Raw genomic sequence first — 16185 nt, 5'->3', positions numbered from 1 at the left:
AAACCATCCCAGGTGGAAATGTAACAAATTCCAACCCAAAACATTCCATGAATCTTCATGTTCATCGTGTTTGGAGCCCCAGCCTCTGCATCCTCACCTCCTGCAAGGTAATGCCTATTTTAATTGGCATTAAAATATAGTGGAAAAGTAAAACAAAAAAAAAATCCCAGGTGGAAATGTAACAAATTCCAACCCAAAGCATTCCATGAATCTGTAAGTTCATGTTCCTGTTAGGAGCCCCAGCCTCTCCACCCTCGCCTCCTGCAAGGTACTGCTGCCATTGGCATTAAAATACAGTGAAAAAGTTAAAAAAAAAGCCCTTTTCCAGGCTGAAATGTAACAAATTCCAACCCAAAGCATTCCATGAATCCATAAGTTCATCCTGTTTGGAGCCCCAGCCTCTCCCTCCTCACCTCCTGTAAGGTACTGCTGCCATCTGACACTAAAATACAGTGAAAAAGTGAAAAAAAACCCAATTCCAGGCGGAAATGTAACAAATTCCAACCCAAAATATTCCATGAATCTTCATGTTCATCTTGTTAGGAGCCCCAGCCTCTCCACCCTCGCCTCCTGCAAGGTACTGCTCCCATTGGCATTAAAATACAGTGAAAAAGTTTCAAAAAAACCCCATCCCAGGTAGAAATGTAACAAATTCCAACCCAAAGCATTCCATGAATCTTCATGTTCATCCTGTTTGGAGCCCCAGGCTCTCCCTCCTCACCTCCTGCAAGGTACTGCTGCCATTGGCATTAAAATACAGTGAAAAAGTGAAAAAAAACCCCTCATCCCAGGTGGAAATGTAACAAATTCCAACCCAAAGCACTCCATGAATCCATAAGTTCATGTTCCTGTTTGAAGCTCACATAGGAGAGCAGCAGGGACTCCAAAGTGTGATCCAGGATTTTATGTTGTAATAAAGGGAATAAGGTGCCCTAAATTAAATCATTTGGCCTTTTGTGCCATGAAGCTTTAAACAGTGTTTTTAGCTTTAGGCCAGTGGCTGTTTTCTCTCTTTTTTAATTTGTATTTATTTTATTTGTTTGTTTATTTATTTATTTAATATTTATTATTATTGCTGAGGCTGCAGAAATCTTGTGGTGGCCTTGTTGTGCATGGTCTGAGTGGGAAAAGGACTAACAAAACATCAGGTAATGGGGAAATGGAAGGATATTTTTAATATTTTAAAACAACTCTTCAATTCAAAGCTTGGACCAAAGAAAACAGACTTGAATATTCTCTGCTGTAGGAAGAGCAGAAACAGGTTTGGTAAAGGATTTAGGTTTAGAAAAACTCATTTAAAAAGTGATTTTTTGAAGAAAATCCTGTCCTCTTGCCTTGCTGTCACACACAGAAATACTGACCCCACCCTCTGTGTGTGAAGTTGTCACCTCAGTGTTGCAATTACTGTGGCAGTAACAAAAATATTCTCATTTTTTTAGTTTGTGTTTCCTCGGGGGCAATTCTTGGATCTTTCCAACATCAGAACCAATCTGGCTCCATCACAATGGAGCTGCCATTTGTATTTCATAATTGATTTATCAGCTGGATTTATTGATTTATCCTGCCAGGTCTGTCAGTCTTTTCAAAGCACAGCTCCTAACAAACATGAAGAAATGGAGGTTCTTTCTATAATTTTGTTTAGGAATATTTCTTCTTTTTTTTGCAATTTTGGTGCCTGTGGTTGGTTCTGGCCTCTGTGATTCCACCAGAGCAGAACTGCTCCTTCTAAATTCAGGGAATCTTGATGTGCCTGGGAGCACCTGGACTGAAATCAAACTCTTCTTTTTCTCAAACTCTTCTGCATGGTTATTTCATGCTTTGTTTAGTCCTCTGTCTGAACTTTTCTAAAAATATTGCTATTTTTTAAAAATAGCAAAATTTTCCCTTTTTCCCAACTAACTGATGAGCAGAGGAGACACCTCTGATGTAAAAGATTTAAGGGTGGTTTTGATGGTGGGACTGGATAATTTTTCACGTCCCTTCCAACCTCAACAATTCTGTGGAATCCAAGTTTTCATGCAGTTTTGCTGATATCCAGAATTTTAGTGAGATATTTTTATGCCTGCTGGCTTGGCAATGGCAATAGACTCCTGTTTTTCTTCAAATTTAAATATATTTTTTAAATTATTATCAAAGATTTTTACAAATTTAAAGCCAGGAGCTACTGATTTGGATTGTGTCTGTGTTAAAAGTAAATAATCCCACAGCTCTTCTTTGTTTTTCCCAGATAAATTCCTCATTCTCTGCAGCTTTCTTTGCCTCACCCTGCATTGACAAGGAGATTTAGGATAGGAATAAGGAAAAGGATTTTTAAATTTGGTCTGTTCATCTCTGTTTTGTATCAGATTTTGTGTGGCAGAGGAAATTAATGGATAAAAACCTCAAAGCAACAGCATCTCCTTTGGGTTCCCAGACCTGCAGGAGATAAGTAAAGGAATTTTGTTTAGGGATTATTTTATTTTATCTCCATTCTGTGCCTCTCTTCCCAATAAAATGCATGGAGTGGGTGTATTAAAATATCCAGAATCTACAGGTAAATCTTTCTGAAATGAACGGAATGAACAAATATTTATTTACTGCTGTCTTCCCTGTGCCAGTAATTCCCTTTCCTGCAATGTTTTATACATTCAAATCTTGAGGTATAACCTGAAACTACCTGGCCTGCAACAACCAAAGCAAAATTTTTATTTAATCCAGTGGAGACTTAAAAATATTGAATAAATGACAGGAATGAAGAAACTTCTGTCTCTATCCAAGTAGATATTTTCAATATTTAAATAAAACATGGAGTTCTACAAATAACCTAAGGGGTAGTGAAGTGAAAGTAGCTTGATTTAAAAAAGAAACAAGAGAAAACCAGACTATTTTAAAGAGCATTTTTTTGCCATTTCAGTTTGATTTTCTCTCTTTTAATCTTTTAAAATGCCTCTGAATCATCAAGTCACTGGGTGGAATCAAAAATTTCCTTTTATAACTTTATTATCTTTTAGTTTTCTCCAGTCTGGGGCGTTGCTTAGGCATAAAATCAATGTTACACTGCAGCCACAGACTTTTATATCCCAAATTTCCAGCTTGGCTCACAGAACTCGCCTTGCTCAAGATGTTTTCTTCAGCTAAAGCTCAGATATTTATATCCATTTTTAGTCCAGCTGTTGTAGCTGGATAAGATCTGTTTTGAGAGGAATAAAATCACAAATGTCAACAATATCTGGGCTTTGTGATATTCTGGGATTAAATAACCCAGAGCACAGGTTATTTTTGACCTCTGGTTTTACAGTTTTTGTAAGTTTGGATGCTGTATCTTTGTTATTTCTCAGGGAGATGCAAATTATTGCTTTGCATAAATTTAGACAGTGTGTGGATTTCTCTACATAATCCTTATTGCCACATTGTTTTTCTTCAAATAAATCACTCAGGTATTAAAAATACCCAAGAACCTATATTATTTATAAAGCACAAACGTTCTTAAATTAATATATTTAAATAATTTTTAAGTTGGCCTTGGGCTTCCTCATGTTTCAGCAAAACAAGGCACCAGCTTCAAACACAGGGTGCAGATAATTTGTTTTTCTAAAAGGCAGGGGAAATACTTGAATAATGACATGATTCCAGAAATTTGGACTTCATAGGGATAATAAAAGTAATAAAATTTGGGAATGTGATGAGGGAAGAGCCCAGAGCAGCTGTGGCTGCCCCTGCATCCCTGGCAGTGCCCAAGGCCAGGTTGGACACTGGGGCTGGAGCAGCCTGGGACAGTGGGAGGTGTCCCTGCCATGGCAGGGCTGGAATTTTTAAGTCAGAAGTGATTTTTAAAGTCCCTTCCACCCCAAACCATTCCAGCATTCAGAAATTAAGAAGAAGTAATTATTCTTAATTCTTAATTACTGTGCGTACAAATTTCCAAAGAGAGAAAAAACTGGGAACTAAATATGGATTTAGAATAAAACCCCCAACGTTTCAAGGACCAACATCTGTGCACTGAAACAACAAAAGTTCAAATCAGAATAACTCACACATTTTTAACTGGGAGTTTGATTAGCCACAGGAAAAATATTCTGAGGGAAGCAGGGATTTCTTTCGGTTTTGACATCTCAAGATCAAGGCTGGGTGTCTTTGTAGGAGACAGAATTTAGGCAAAGAGAAGTTATTGAGCTCAGCACAGGAGTAAAAGCCTTTGATAAGGAAATTTAGGATAGGAATAAGGAAAATTATTTTGAATTTTGGTCCATTTATGTGTGTTTTGTATGAAATTTTGCATGGCAGAGGAAATTAATTGCTAAAAAACCTCAAAGCAACAGCATCTCCTTTGGATTCCTAGACTTGGAGAAGATTATATTTATATTTATATTTATATTTATATTTATATTTAGATTTAGATTTAGATTTAGATTTAGATTTAGATTTAGATTTAGATTTAGATTTAGATTTAGATTTTATCTATATTTATCAGTAATTGTTCCACTTGTATTAGTTATTCTACTTGTATTAATAATAAAATATTAACTAAAACTAGTTATAATTAATATTTTAATATTTAGATATTTGAATATTTAGATTTTTGAATATCTTATATTTAAATATTTTGATATCTTAACATTTTAATATTTTAATATTTTAAAATTTTTAGTATTTGAATATTTTAATATTTGAATATTAATGACCGGAACCACCCAGATTCCTCCTCTGATTTAATTCCCCCTTAGATTTTGAGTCTCCAGGCCATGACTCAATGAAAACCACAAACCCCATGAGCTGTGGAGGTTTTGGAGAATTTCAGCTTGGACTTACAAAGTCTTCCAGCTGCTTTTTTCTTGCATGCCCAGCATAGAAAATGTAAATCCATAGGTGCAGATCCCTTGCTATGAGAGGAGCCAACAGCTGAGGGAGTTTTGGGTGGGGAGAAGGAATCATCTCCCTCACATCCACGCTAAAATCTGGGAATGGCTCAGCAAATCACCTCATTTGTTTGACAAAACAAATCCATTCCGTTCAGCTGCAGTGGGTGAGCAGGAAAAATCAGAAAGAGGCGAATGAAAGAGGAGAATATTTTGGTATCTGTTGCAGACTGTGAGTGCTGGCTGTGCTCACATCTCAGATGGCTTCACTGCCAAAAGTTGCTTGAATTATTCGTGGTCAGCAGCACCTCAGTGTGTTTGGGATGGGTTTGGAACCTGTGAGGGCTCAGAGCTGGGTCTGACACTGCCTGTCCTTGCTGAGCTCGGGGCTCCTGTGCCTCTGTCCCAAACCAGGACGGGACAAAAACAGGTTCTGAGTCCTGGTGATGCCTTGGGAAGGCTGAGCTGGAATAGAGACTGGACAGAGCTGGAGAATAAAGTAGGGATTTATTGAAAGGCCTTTAGGATACACCTTGGGCAGGACAGGGCCTGGCCAGGGCTACACCCAAGGTGGACCCAAAATGGGCACAAAATGGGCACAAAATGGGCACAAAATGGACACAAAATGGTCACAAAATGGCCGACCAATCATGAGGGCTCACACTTTTCTAAGTTTTGGTCCATTTGCACATTGGGGTTTCATTGTCCAATTGCAGCCCCAGGTGATGCAGTCCCATCCTTCTTGTTCTCTCCCTTCAGCCCCCCTTGTTTGTGCTTTTGGGCTGAACACTTGTCCCAGCTGTCCTTGGTGTGCAGCAGGAGAAGGATTTGTTTTGTGTCCCTGCTGTGTGCAGAGCTGAGTGAGCCTGAGTGTGAGCTCAGAGCTGCACCCTGGGCAGTGCAGGGGCTGGGATACAGCAAAGATAAAGATTCAGGCATCATTTAGAGGGGGGAAATCACTGGGAACCTGCAAAATTTTGTCTGTGACTGACTGAAGGGGGCTCCTCCTTGGTGCAGGACACCCGTCAGGTGCTGGTTGTGCTGCCAAATCCTGGCTCCTCATGGAATATCTTGAGTGGGGAGGGATCCAAAGGGATCATGGAATTCTGTCCCAGCATGGACTGTGCATACAGTGGCATAGAGACAATCATTAATATTTTTAGAACAGAATCTTTGAGTAGCCACTCCAAGACTTTCAGCTTGCTGTGATAAATTGCACTTAAAAACCACAAATGTCTTTATACTTTCTTGGTGTGTTTACATACTCACACAAACACCCCTCGTGTGTTTTTTTAACTGTATGTACATCTGCACACCTCATCCCATAAGGAATTCCATGTAGAAATGAGGGAGTGGAAGGAACCCCAGCAAGAATGAGGCAAAAAGCTGATTTCTAGATTGGAAACCCCAAAGAGCAGTGCCTTGGTGATGTGGAGGGTGGGGTTTTGAATGTCCTGCAGGATGATGGAATCATGGAATGTCCTGAACTGTGAGGGACCCACAGGATCATGGAGCTCAGCTCCTGTCCCTGCCCAGACCCCCAACAATCCCACCCTGGGCATCCCAAAGGCTCCTGGAGCTGTGGCAGCCTCGGGGCCGTGCCCATTCCCTGGGGAGCCTGGGCAGTGCCAGCACCTCTGGGGAAGAGCCTTGCCCTAAAATCCAACCCCAATCCCTGCTGGGCCATCCCCAGCTGCTCCCTGTGTGCTGCCCCTGTCCCAGGAGCAGAGATCAGAGCCTTGGGAGGAGCTGCAGCCCCTGAGGAATTTCTCCTCAGCTTCCTCTGCTCCAGCTGGACATTCCAAGTGCCCTCTCCTTGTGTGGCCCCTCCAGACCCTTCACCACCTTCCTGTCCCTCCTTTGGGCACTCTCTGAGAGCTTTTAGGTCTTTCCTCTCTTGTGGCACCCAAAACACCCCCAGCACTCTGGATGAGGTCAACCAACAGCACCTCCAGAGCTTCCTGCAGGCCTGTGAGGAGTTTGGACCTTTCCTCTCCTCACACAGAGCTGAAATCCAAATATCCAGGCCAGTCCAAGCTGGAGAGCTCAGCAGCAAAGAATTCTGGCTCTGGCACGGTGAGGGGACAGGGCTGGCAGGGTTTTGTGGTGCCACCAAGGTCCCTCTCCAGGGGTGATGAGCTCTTTGAATGAGGCTGAAATAGGGGCTGAGGGTTGCTCCAGGATTATTGGCCACATCCAGCTGCCACCAGCAGGGTCTTGGAAGGGGAAACCATGGAATGCCAACACAAACTGGGATGAACAGATCAGCCAGGACCTTAAGGCCTCAAATGGTCCAATCAAAGCATCTGGGTTGCTGCTCTGTCTCCCTGTACCAGCTATTCATGCAGAAACCTTTTTTCCTTGTTCACAACCCAGAGTTTGAGGCTTGCAGCAGGGCAGTAACACTTCCCAAACCATCCCTCTCTTGTCCTGGCAGCTGCTACAAGCGAGAAAACAAGAAAACAAAAAGGGTTTGCACTGCAGGTTAACCAGGACGAGGAACTGATCAATGCTGCCCTTCCATGTGTGTTTGCACTCAGACTCTGTGTGTCCCTTATTGCTTTCAGATGCTTTTGCTGGGATTTGAAAGCTTTAAAACACATCCACGCCTTCCCAAATTTTGCTGAGTCACGCAGCGAGGCGTGGCGTGCTAAAAGCAATTTATTAACATCTCCCCAGAGCAGGGAAAGAAATGTGGAAGTTCCTGCAGCCATCCCAGATTTCTGCTAGCAGCTGGATAATTCTGGAATGATGAGTTGCAACCCAATGGAAGCTGCACGAGGAATGTGGAATATATTGTCAGCTTTTCTCCTACATTCTCTACATCATGCCAGATTTTTCCTCCACCTCTCCTTTAAATTTCACATTTCAAGAAGGGAATAGAAAAAATTTGCATCTGCCAAGAGGTTTTTTACATTAATTTATGACGAATTTTTCTAGTAGCACGTGGGCCAACATACAGGCACTGAAAGGTGTTTTAATATTCATTGATTTAAAAATATTTTACAGAAGAACCACTACTGAGAAGTAACGGCTTAACATGGTCTCGTTGCCACTGTTTGTCAGGGTTGCTTTAGATCTGAGAAACATAGAAATTATCATTTTATAAATTATAATTTACAAATTATAATTATAAATTTTGATGTGCGAAAGTGGAAAAGAGGGCAAATTGATGACAACTCTTTAAAACACCTCTTTTCATTGGTAATTAACAGTAAAATATTCCAAAGCAGAGTGTCTCAGACTGTAAAAATCCATTCTTTTCCTTTCCTCTGAGTTCCTTCCCCAAGAAAACTTTGGAAGCTTCACTTACAGGAGCAAAGGAGGATTTGGGTGAATGTCAGTAAAGGGCTGAGTTTGGGTATGATAGGAATGATAATGGAGAATTTCCCCTCTGCAGCACTGCCAGGATCCTGAACACAGGCAGGAAATAGAACAAACTGCCCAAATGGGCAGGAAATTTGGACAGTTTGTGCAAGTCTGGAACTCCAGGATGGGCTGACAACAGAACTGGTCGCTTTTCTACCACAGCAAAACATTACCAGGGAAAATCAAGGTGTTTGCAAGCCCTTTTGGCAGTCTTGGATTTCCACCTTCGAGGATTATCCTGGAACTGGGGGTTTTGCAGGAATCTCTTCTCTAGGAGCCTCTTATCCTCTTTTTTGGTTTAGAATGTGGTGTCCCCCTTCTTCAGAATTAAGGGATGGAAGTTGTGGTGTCCTGTATCCTGGGGAAGAGGAGCTTCCAGGAGACCTCAGAGCCCTTCCCAGTGCCTGAAGGGCTCCAGGGGAGCTGGAGAGGGACTTTTCATGAAGGCGTGGAGTGACAGGACAAGGGAATGGCTTTAAACTGACAAAGGGCAGGGTTAGGTGGGATATTGGGAAGGATTTCTTCCCTGGGAGAGTGGAGAGAGGCTGGGTTGGAATTCCCAGAGCAGCTGTGGCTGCCCCTGGATCCATCAAAGTGTCCAAGGCCAGGTTGGAGCAGCCTGGGACAGTGGGAGGTGTCCCTGCCATGGCATGGGTGGCACTGGATGGGCTTTAAGATCTGCTGGCAGGAAAGGCTGGCACAGCTGGCATTGCTCAGCCTGGGCAGGAGAAGCTCTGGGCTGAGCTCAGGGTGGCCTTGCAGGGCCTGAAGGAGCCCCAGGAAAGCTGCAGAGAGACAATTGCCAAGGGCTGCAGGGACAGGAGTCAGGGAATGGCTCCCAGTGCCAGAGGGCAGGGCTGGATGGGCTCTTGGGAATCAGGAATTGTTCCCTGGCAGGGTGGGCAGGCCCTGGCACAGGGTGCCCAGAGCAGCTGTGGCTGCCCCTGCATCCCTGGCAGTGCCCAAGGCCAGGCTGGACACTGGGGCTGGAGCAGCCTGGGACAGTGGGAGGTGTCCCTGCCATGGCAGGGGTGGCACTGGGTGGGCTTTGAGGTCCTTCCCACCCAAACCATTCCATGATTCTGGGATTCTTTCTGTCTCTCACAGATCCATGAGCTGTGCTCAGCAGAGACAAGCTGAGATCCTCCCGAGCTCTCTGTGGGCTGTGTGGGCCCCAGCTGCTCTGCAGATCCACCAGGACAGCAGCAGAGCACGTGTGGCGTCATAGAACAGAGCAGATACAACAAAAATATCCAACTGAAAGGGACAAAAACGTGCAGAGTGTCTGGGGGATGGGCAGTGAAGTGTTATGCAGACATGGATTTTTTAAAATCTGTGTTTCCAGGGTAGAACAGTCCAGCAGGGACATGGGGACAGATTATCACTAGTGGCCTTATCTCCAGAGGGGAGCAGGAGCTCCAGGCAGGCACAAGCTGGACAGGAGGAAAGGTGGAATCAGGTGGCCACAAGTACACTGTTCTAAAAATTCTTGTCTTTTCCATTTTCCATCTCCTCCACCAGAGCTGGAATTTGGGTTTGCACCCAGTCTGCTCCGTGGAGCAGACACAAATCACTGGCTGTGGCAAGAGCTCCCAATTTTAATGCTTTTCCCCACATTTTTTTAGGTAGTGCAGGTTGAGATGCCCCATTCCTAAATCAGCACATGGGCAGTTTGGGGAATATTCATTTACAAAGCAGCTCTGCAACAGAGCAGTGTCATATTTTGCTAATGTCAAAATCTGGAAATGGGGATAAAAGAGCAACTTTTACCTCAGAGAAAACAAAGGCAGGAGAGGTGAAGCTGTGGGGAAAAAAAATTCACTGTGATTTTTTTTCTCACTTGAACACTTTGTGTTCAGACTCAGATGTTCATTAATTCTTATCTCTGTTACAGTCTCACGAGCTGTGAGTGCTACAGCACTTCTGCTAACGAAGTAAAAATGGCTCCTATCTCTTTCTCTACAAGGCCTTTTAAGGATAAATTGTACAATTAAGAAATGACACCTCAATTATTTTTACTTTTAACCCAATATCCAACCACCCCTGGCCCTCAATGCAGGTTTTTGTACCCAATTACCAAACACCACCCAGACCCATGGAGATGAAGGTGAAAAAGCAGGACTGGCCTCTGCCCTAAATCCTCCACCTTGCTTTCTATCCATTGCTGTGTTCTAACCCCTTAAACTCTGAGTTTTGCACGCTGTGATCTCACACCCTTCTATCCAAACTGCACCCCCACAGTCCCAGTGCTGTCACTCAATTTTGGAGCCTTCTCCAGGCCCAGGTGAAATGCAGAGTTTGCCTGGGGGTCAGTGCCTGGCAGCACAGAGAGTCTGGAATTCCCAGAGCCCGGGGTTCCAACACCCACCCAATGTATAAATTTGTATTTAAAACTCTACAGTGAATGTGTCAGCTCCTTCAAGTGCCAGCTTTTCACTATAGGGATCTAATTTTAATTAGAGAGATAAATGGGAAATTCAAATGCTCAGGAAACATTTCTTTCCCCTCCTTCATGTGTCCTTTTTCAATGGTTGTATCTTCAGACCTTTAAGCCCAGAATTTAATAGAGAACATGTTGGTTCCAGGCAGTGTTGTGGAGTTGAAAGCACTGCAGGTGTGTGGCCAGGAGGGGTGAATTGGGTGATGGAGGCACAAAAATCAGGAGTAAAACTCAGCAGTTAAATCAAATGAAAGAAAGATCCCAACTGATGACAGCGGATTTTGGTTAAAATCCTGTGGGGAGTGAGGACAAACCTGAGAACCCTCCTGCTTCCCTGATTTTCCTATTCACAGTTGGACCAAATGGGTTTTCTTTCTTGTCCTAAAATAGTTCTGCCAAACTGCAGCCTTCAGTAAGAAATCAGAATTATTTATGGTGTCTGAACCGCTGTTGAGAGCAGTTATCATCACAGATAATAATATCATATTCCATCAGAATATTCCTGCCTCATAATCTCAGCAGCAAATCTGGGTGTACCTGAGCAATAATCCCAGGAACTTTAAGCCTTTCTGGGGGTTATCCATGAAGATATTTGTTTAAAAACAACCTCCCAGGATAGTTTGGGAAGCCAGACAACAACACTGCACATGGAGAGAAGGTCTGGGCATGACCAGCCACGTGCACCCAAATTCTTACAAACACACTGAATTTCCTTGTTTCCCATTCTGTTGTTACTTTGGAGAGTCCCTTCATTTCCCTCCAAAGGACACTTTTCCTTCCCTTTACCAATAAGGACTGGTGTCAGCTGTTTAGAAACGAGGGAATTCCTGGTGAAGGCCAGAAATGTGGAGAACCTGATGGTGCTGAGTTGTCCAAATTCCACAGGGAATCCCATCAGGAAGGTGGAATAAATCCCGAGGGCAGGGATGGAGTGGGAAAAGGGAATGGCTGATTTCTGCTTCTGCCTGAAGCTGAAACATCAGCACCTCCTGGGACAGGCAATGCTCTGGGATGCTCAGGAATAAATCAGCAATAAATAAATCAGCAATAAATAAATCAGCAATAAATAAATGTGCTTTGTGCTTTCAGAGTACGAAATCGAGAGATCCTTTTTCCTGAGGATGAAGTGTGTCCTCGCCAAGAGGAATGCAGGGCTGACGTGCAGTGGCTACAAGGTAATCTAGAAATTACTTTTGCACCCCTGAAATATTTGACAATTGGCAAGTTTACTTATTTAGGTGTTTGGTTTGGGTTTTATTTTTACATTTTTACATAATTGGGTTTCATTTTTACTTTTGCTGAGAGCAAAATTTGTGATGAAAGGCATCAGAAAAGATGCCCCAAATCCCCCTCAGAAATTCAAATCTAAACTTTGTGGCACACTCCCTCACCCTGGTCCCTGGGAATTATCTGGAGCCAGCCCTGGAGCTGCCAGGAGAGCACAGCTCTGTCTTATTCCCCCATGGAACGGGAGGCAGGTGAGGCAGGAACCCCCACACAGGAATTTGGGAATTTTCCAAATCTCACCCACCTGCACAAGGCACCTCCTTGGCCTCAACACCAAAAATACCCAACCACTGCCATCCCCTCAGGGGGGAATTGTGCTAAACCACCAAGTCTGTTTATAAATCTTATTGTTTGTATGATTTTTTAAATTTATGACATGAAATCAGAAGTCATGGCAAATGTTGTAGAATAACAGCTGTCATTTGAGTGGGGTTTATTTTCAGATGTGCAGGATCTTTTATTTGCAGATTTGCAGTAGTTTTTCTTTTCATCTTTACAGGCAGTTTTTATTTACAAATGTGCAATTTTTATTTCGGATATGCAGACAGTTTTTATTTTCAGATGTGCAGTAGTTTCTATTTTCACCTTTACAGGCAGTTTTTATTTTCAGATGTGCAGTAGTTTTTTATTTTCAGATGTGCAGTAGTTTTTATTTTCAGATGTGCAGTAGTTTTTATTTTCAGATTTGCAGTAGTTTTTATTGTCAGCTTTACAGGTAGTTTTTATTTTCAGTTTTACAGGTAGTTTTTATTTTCAGATTTGCAGTAGTTTTTATTGTCAGCTTTACAGGTAGTTTTTATTTTCAGATGTGCAGGTAGTTTTCATTTTCATTTTTACAGGTAGTTTTTATTTTCAGATGGGCAAACCATTTTTATTTTCATCTTTACAGGTAGTTTTCATTTTCAGCTTTACAGGTAGTTTTTATTTTCAGCTTTACAGGTAGTTTCATTATCAGCTTTACAGGTAGTTTTTATTTTCAGCTTTACAGTAGTTTTTATTTACAGATGTGCAGGTAGTTTGTATTTTTAGCCTTACAGTCAGTTTTTATTTTCAGATTTGCAGTAGTTTTTGTTTTCTGATTTGCAGTAATTTTTATTTACAGATGTGCAGGTAGCTTTTATTTTCAGCTTTACAGGTAGTTTTCATTTTCAGCTTTATAGGTAGTTTTTATTTTCAGACTTACAGGCAGTTTTTATTTTCAGCTTTACAGGCAGCTTTTATTTTCAGCCTTACAGGTAGTTTTTATTTTCAGATTTGCAGTATTTTTTATTTTCAGCTTTACAGGTAGTTTTTATTTTCAGCTTTACAGGTAGTTTTTATTTTCAGATGTGCAGGTAGTTTTCATTATCAGCTTTACAGGTAGTTTTTATTTTCAGCTTTACAGTAGATTTTATTTACAGATGTGCAGGTAGTTTTTATTTTCAGCCTTACAGGTAGCTTTTATTTTCAGCCTTACAGGCAGTTTTTATTTTCAGCTTTGCTTTTGCTGCTCTTTGAGCTGCCCAGGCTCACTCTGCCTCCACCAGGGAGGCTTTGGGGGTTTGGGGTTTTTTAATTCCCAATTATCACTGTTAATCAGAGGCACCACTGTCTTTGGCTCACTATTAAAAGTTTGCACAGTGAAAGTCAAAGGATTCTTTCGCCTGGAGAGACGTTGGCCTAAATTTATTCCATTTGACTTTGCTGAAAGTCAGGACTTAATTTTTGAGGAATCACCTCATTAGCTGAAGCACGGAAAAAACTCATGGACCAAGTGATGGGGGAATTGAGATCTGCTGAGAGATCTCCTCACAGTGCTTTTGCTAAACATTTCAGTCACTGGAGAGGAGGAGGGTTAAGCAGGAGGAGCCTATTCCCAGGTGATGTTTGGTAGGTTGTTTAAGGCACCAAATACACTGAAAATTCATTCCTTTCCACAGGACACAGTTAAAAGCCAAACAAACAGAGAAATTCAGCTAAAGGATGTGATGTTCTTGTTGCTTGGACCAGCAAATTGGCAGGGGCACCGATGATTTCTGAACACCAGGACATCACTAAATAAATCTTCTGGCCTGGAATGGTCCCTGGGTTACATTTCCCCCTCACCTTTAGCTGACACTGAATTTTTACAGTCTAACACTGTCATAATCACCTCTGTGAACAGCAATTGTACACAGGGATCCCGAAATCTGAGATCTGAACCTTGGGCTTGATAATGTGTCAAAACAAAAAAACAGTCTGATCTTAAGCAGAGAATTTAAAACTCATTTCTTGTGCATTTGCGTAAATGTTAATTTATTTTGCATAAATTTAATTCCCATAAAGTTGGTTTTTATTGTGTTATGATGCATCAATACCCACTGGGTATTGATGTGCCTTTTTTAATGTGCCTTTTTTAATGTGCCTTTATTTACATCAGAATAATAACTCTTTAAAATGTAACCCCCAACACTGTGTGTGGGAGAGAGATGGGCGTTTAAAAAAAGCAGCTTCCAGATTTTCTTTATCAATGAACAGGAATTCTGGCTGCATCTACAAGAAGTCTGTGTCAAGGAGCTTAAAGTATTAATTAGAAAGCAATTAGGCAGTCCCCAGAGAGGAGGTGCTTCAATACTGGATTAATCACGCTGTCAGCAAACACAAAACTGCACTTACCGAGCCTTAATCTCTATTTACCAATTAACTGCAATCAAGCCCAGAATTTAATCTGATGGGGGAACGTGTCTTTATCAGCTCACTGAGACTGGGTGGGTGTAGCAGGAGCAGGACGTGTTATGGAATGAAGGTTGAGCTATCCCAAACTGGACCTCAGATTTGGGCCCATGTAGAAGTAGATAAACCTGTGGTGCAGTTAGAATTTAAGTTAAGGTGTTAGAATAGTTAGAATAGAAACACAGTGGCTGCCTTAAGCTCAGATTGTTTGATTCTTTCTCATGCTGAATGCCCATAGAAATGCAACTGTAAACTCTCTGTATAAAACCAGCCATTTCGGGAATAAAGGGCAGAACGTTGTTTTAACCACATTGGTTCTATTGTTTTGTTCCAGCCCCATACAGAGACCCTGGCATCGGGTGGGCAGCAGATCTGGGGCTTTTCCATGGGATCCTGAGGGTGTTTTCCCCCTTTTTCCAGGTGATCCACTGCAGTGGCTACCTGAAGATCCGTCAGTACATGCTGGATATGTCCCTGTACGACTCCTGCTACCAGATCGTGGGGCTGGTGGCCGTGGGCCAGTCTTTGCCTCCCAGTGCAATCACCGAGATCAAGCTCCACAGCAACATGTTTATGTTCAGGGCCAGTTTGGACTTAAAACTGATATTCCTCGATTCCAGGTGAGCAGCTCTTTCATCCCCAGCCCCGAGGGTTTGCTCCTCCCGGACGGGTCAAAACATCCGGGGGAAAAAACCAAGCAGGTCCAAAATAGATCTGGAACTCAGAGTCTCCAAAGCCTTGCAGGCAGCTGCATAGACCAGACTTTGTCTGGAATGCCAAGAAATAAGAGCCTGTCCAATTTAACGTGGAGTTTCCTGCACTTTTAGGGTCAGCTAAAAGCTTCTTGCTGGGAGGATTGGTCACAGGAGCCGTGATCTTTTTTTTTTTTTTGCCCAAAAGGACACAAATGTTATCATACAAAGCCAGAAAAAGGAATGAGGGTGTGCCAAAAAGCCTCAAAAAATCAATTCCAAAAATGGAATACTGAGATCAAACAACTGGCTGGGGTCATCCAGAAAGCTTTTGAGAGAGCAGTAAGGAAAGAGAGTTCTGCCTTTAATGTGATGCTTTAACCATGAAACCAACTCTAATAAAGGGGTGGTTAGAATGGAAATTCGTTCCATTGGCTACTACACACAAAACCAGGACCTTCTCAAACAAAATTCTGGGGAAAACAGCTGAGGAAGGAGAGCCCTGCCTCCCTTTCAGCTGATGGAGCTCAGATGAGCACAGAACCAGAACTGGAGCTCATTTCTCTGGGTTTGGAGCAGGTACATTCTAGGACACCATGCCCTGCCCAGTGCAGTCCAGGAGACCTTGAAGGGAAAATCCCAAACACACAAAGCATTGACAAGATGATCATTCTTCAGAGATCCTTTCCTGTGTGTCCCACATTTCCCTGGCGGGCTGCATTTGCAGGCAATACATTCATGCAGTGAATGTGTGACAAAACCTCTGTATCCAAGAGAATGGAGGGCAACCATGCAAGAAGAGCCTTTTCTCCATGCCCAGCCCAGGAGACAGTGGCTCCATCAGCTGCTGGGACACAAAGAACTCCTTGTT

General features: G+C 42.6%; 1 protein-coding gene across 1 annotated transcript in view; it reads left to right on the top strand.

Annotated features, from left to right (window-relative positions):
• Positions 1–16185, top strand: part of SIM2 (SIM bHLH transcription factor 2) — a 58908-nt gene that overhangs the window by 21055 nt on the left and 21668 nt on the right. Inside the window, exons 5-6 of the mRNA XM_063393217.1 lie at positions 11734–11819; positions 15043–15242. Coding sequence (XP_063249287.1) covers positions 11734–11819; positions 15043–15242 — 286 coding nt within the window. The remainder of the gene's footprint in view (positions 1–11733; positions 11820–15042; positions 15243–16185) is intronic.

This window comes from Prinia subflava, chromosome 3 (assembly GCF_021018805.1).
Source record: "Prinia subflava isolate CZ2003 ecotype Zambia chromosome 3, Cam_Psub_1.2, whole genome shotgun sequence".
In the NCBI taxonomy this organism is placed as follows: Eukaryota; Metazoa; Chordata; class Aves; order Passeriformes; family Cisticolidae; genus Prinia; species Prinia subflava.
The sequence above is the reverse complement of the archived record's forward strand: the minus strand, read 5'-3'. Positions and strand labels throughout refer to the sequence as shown.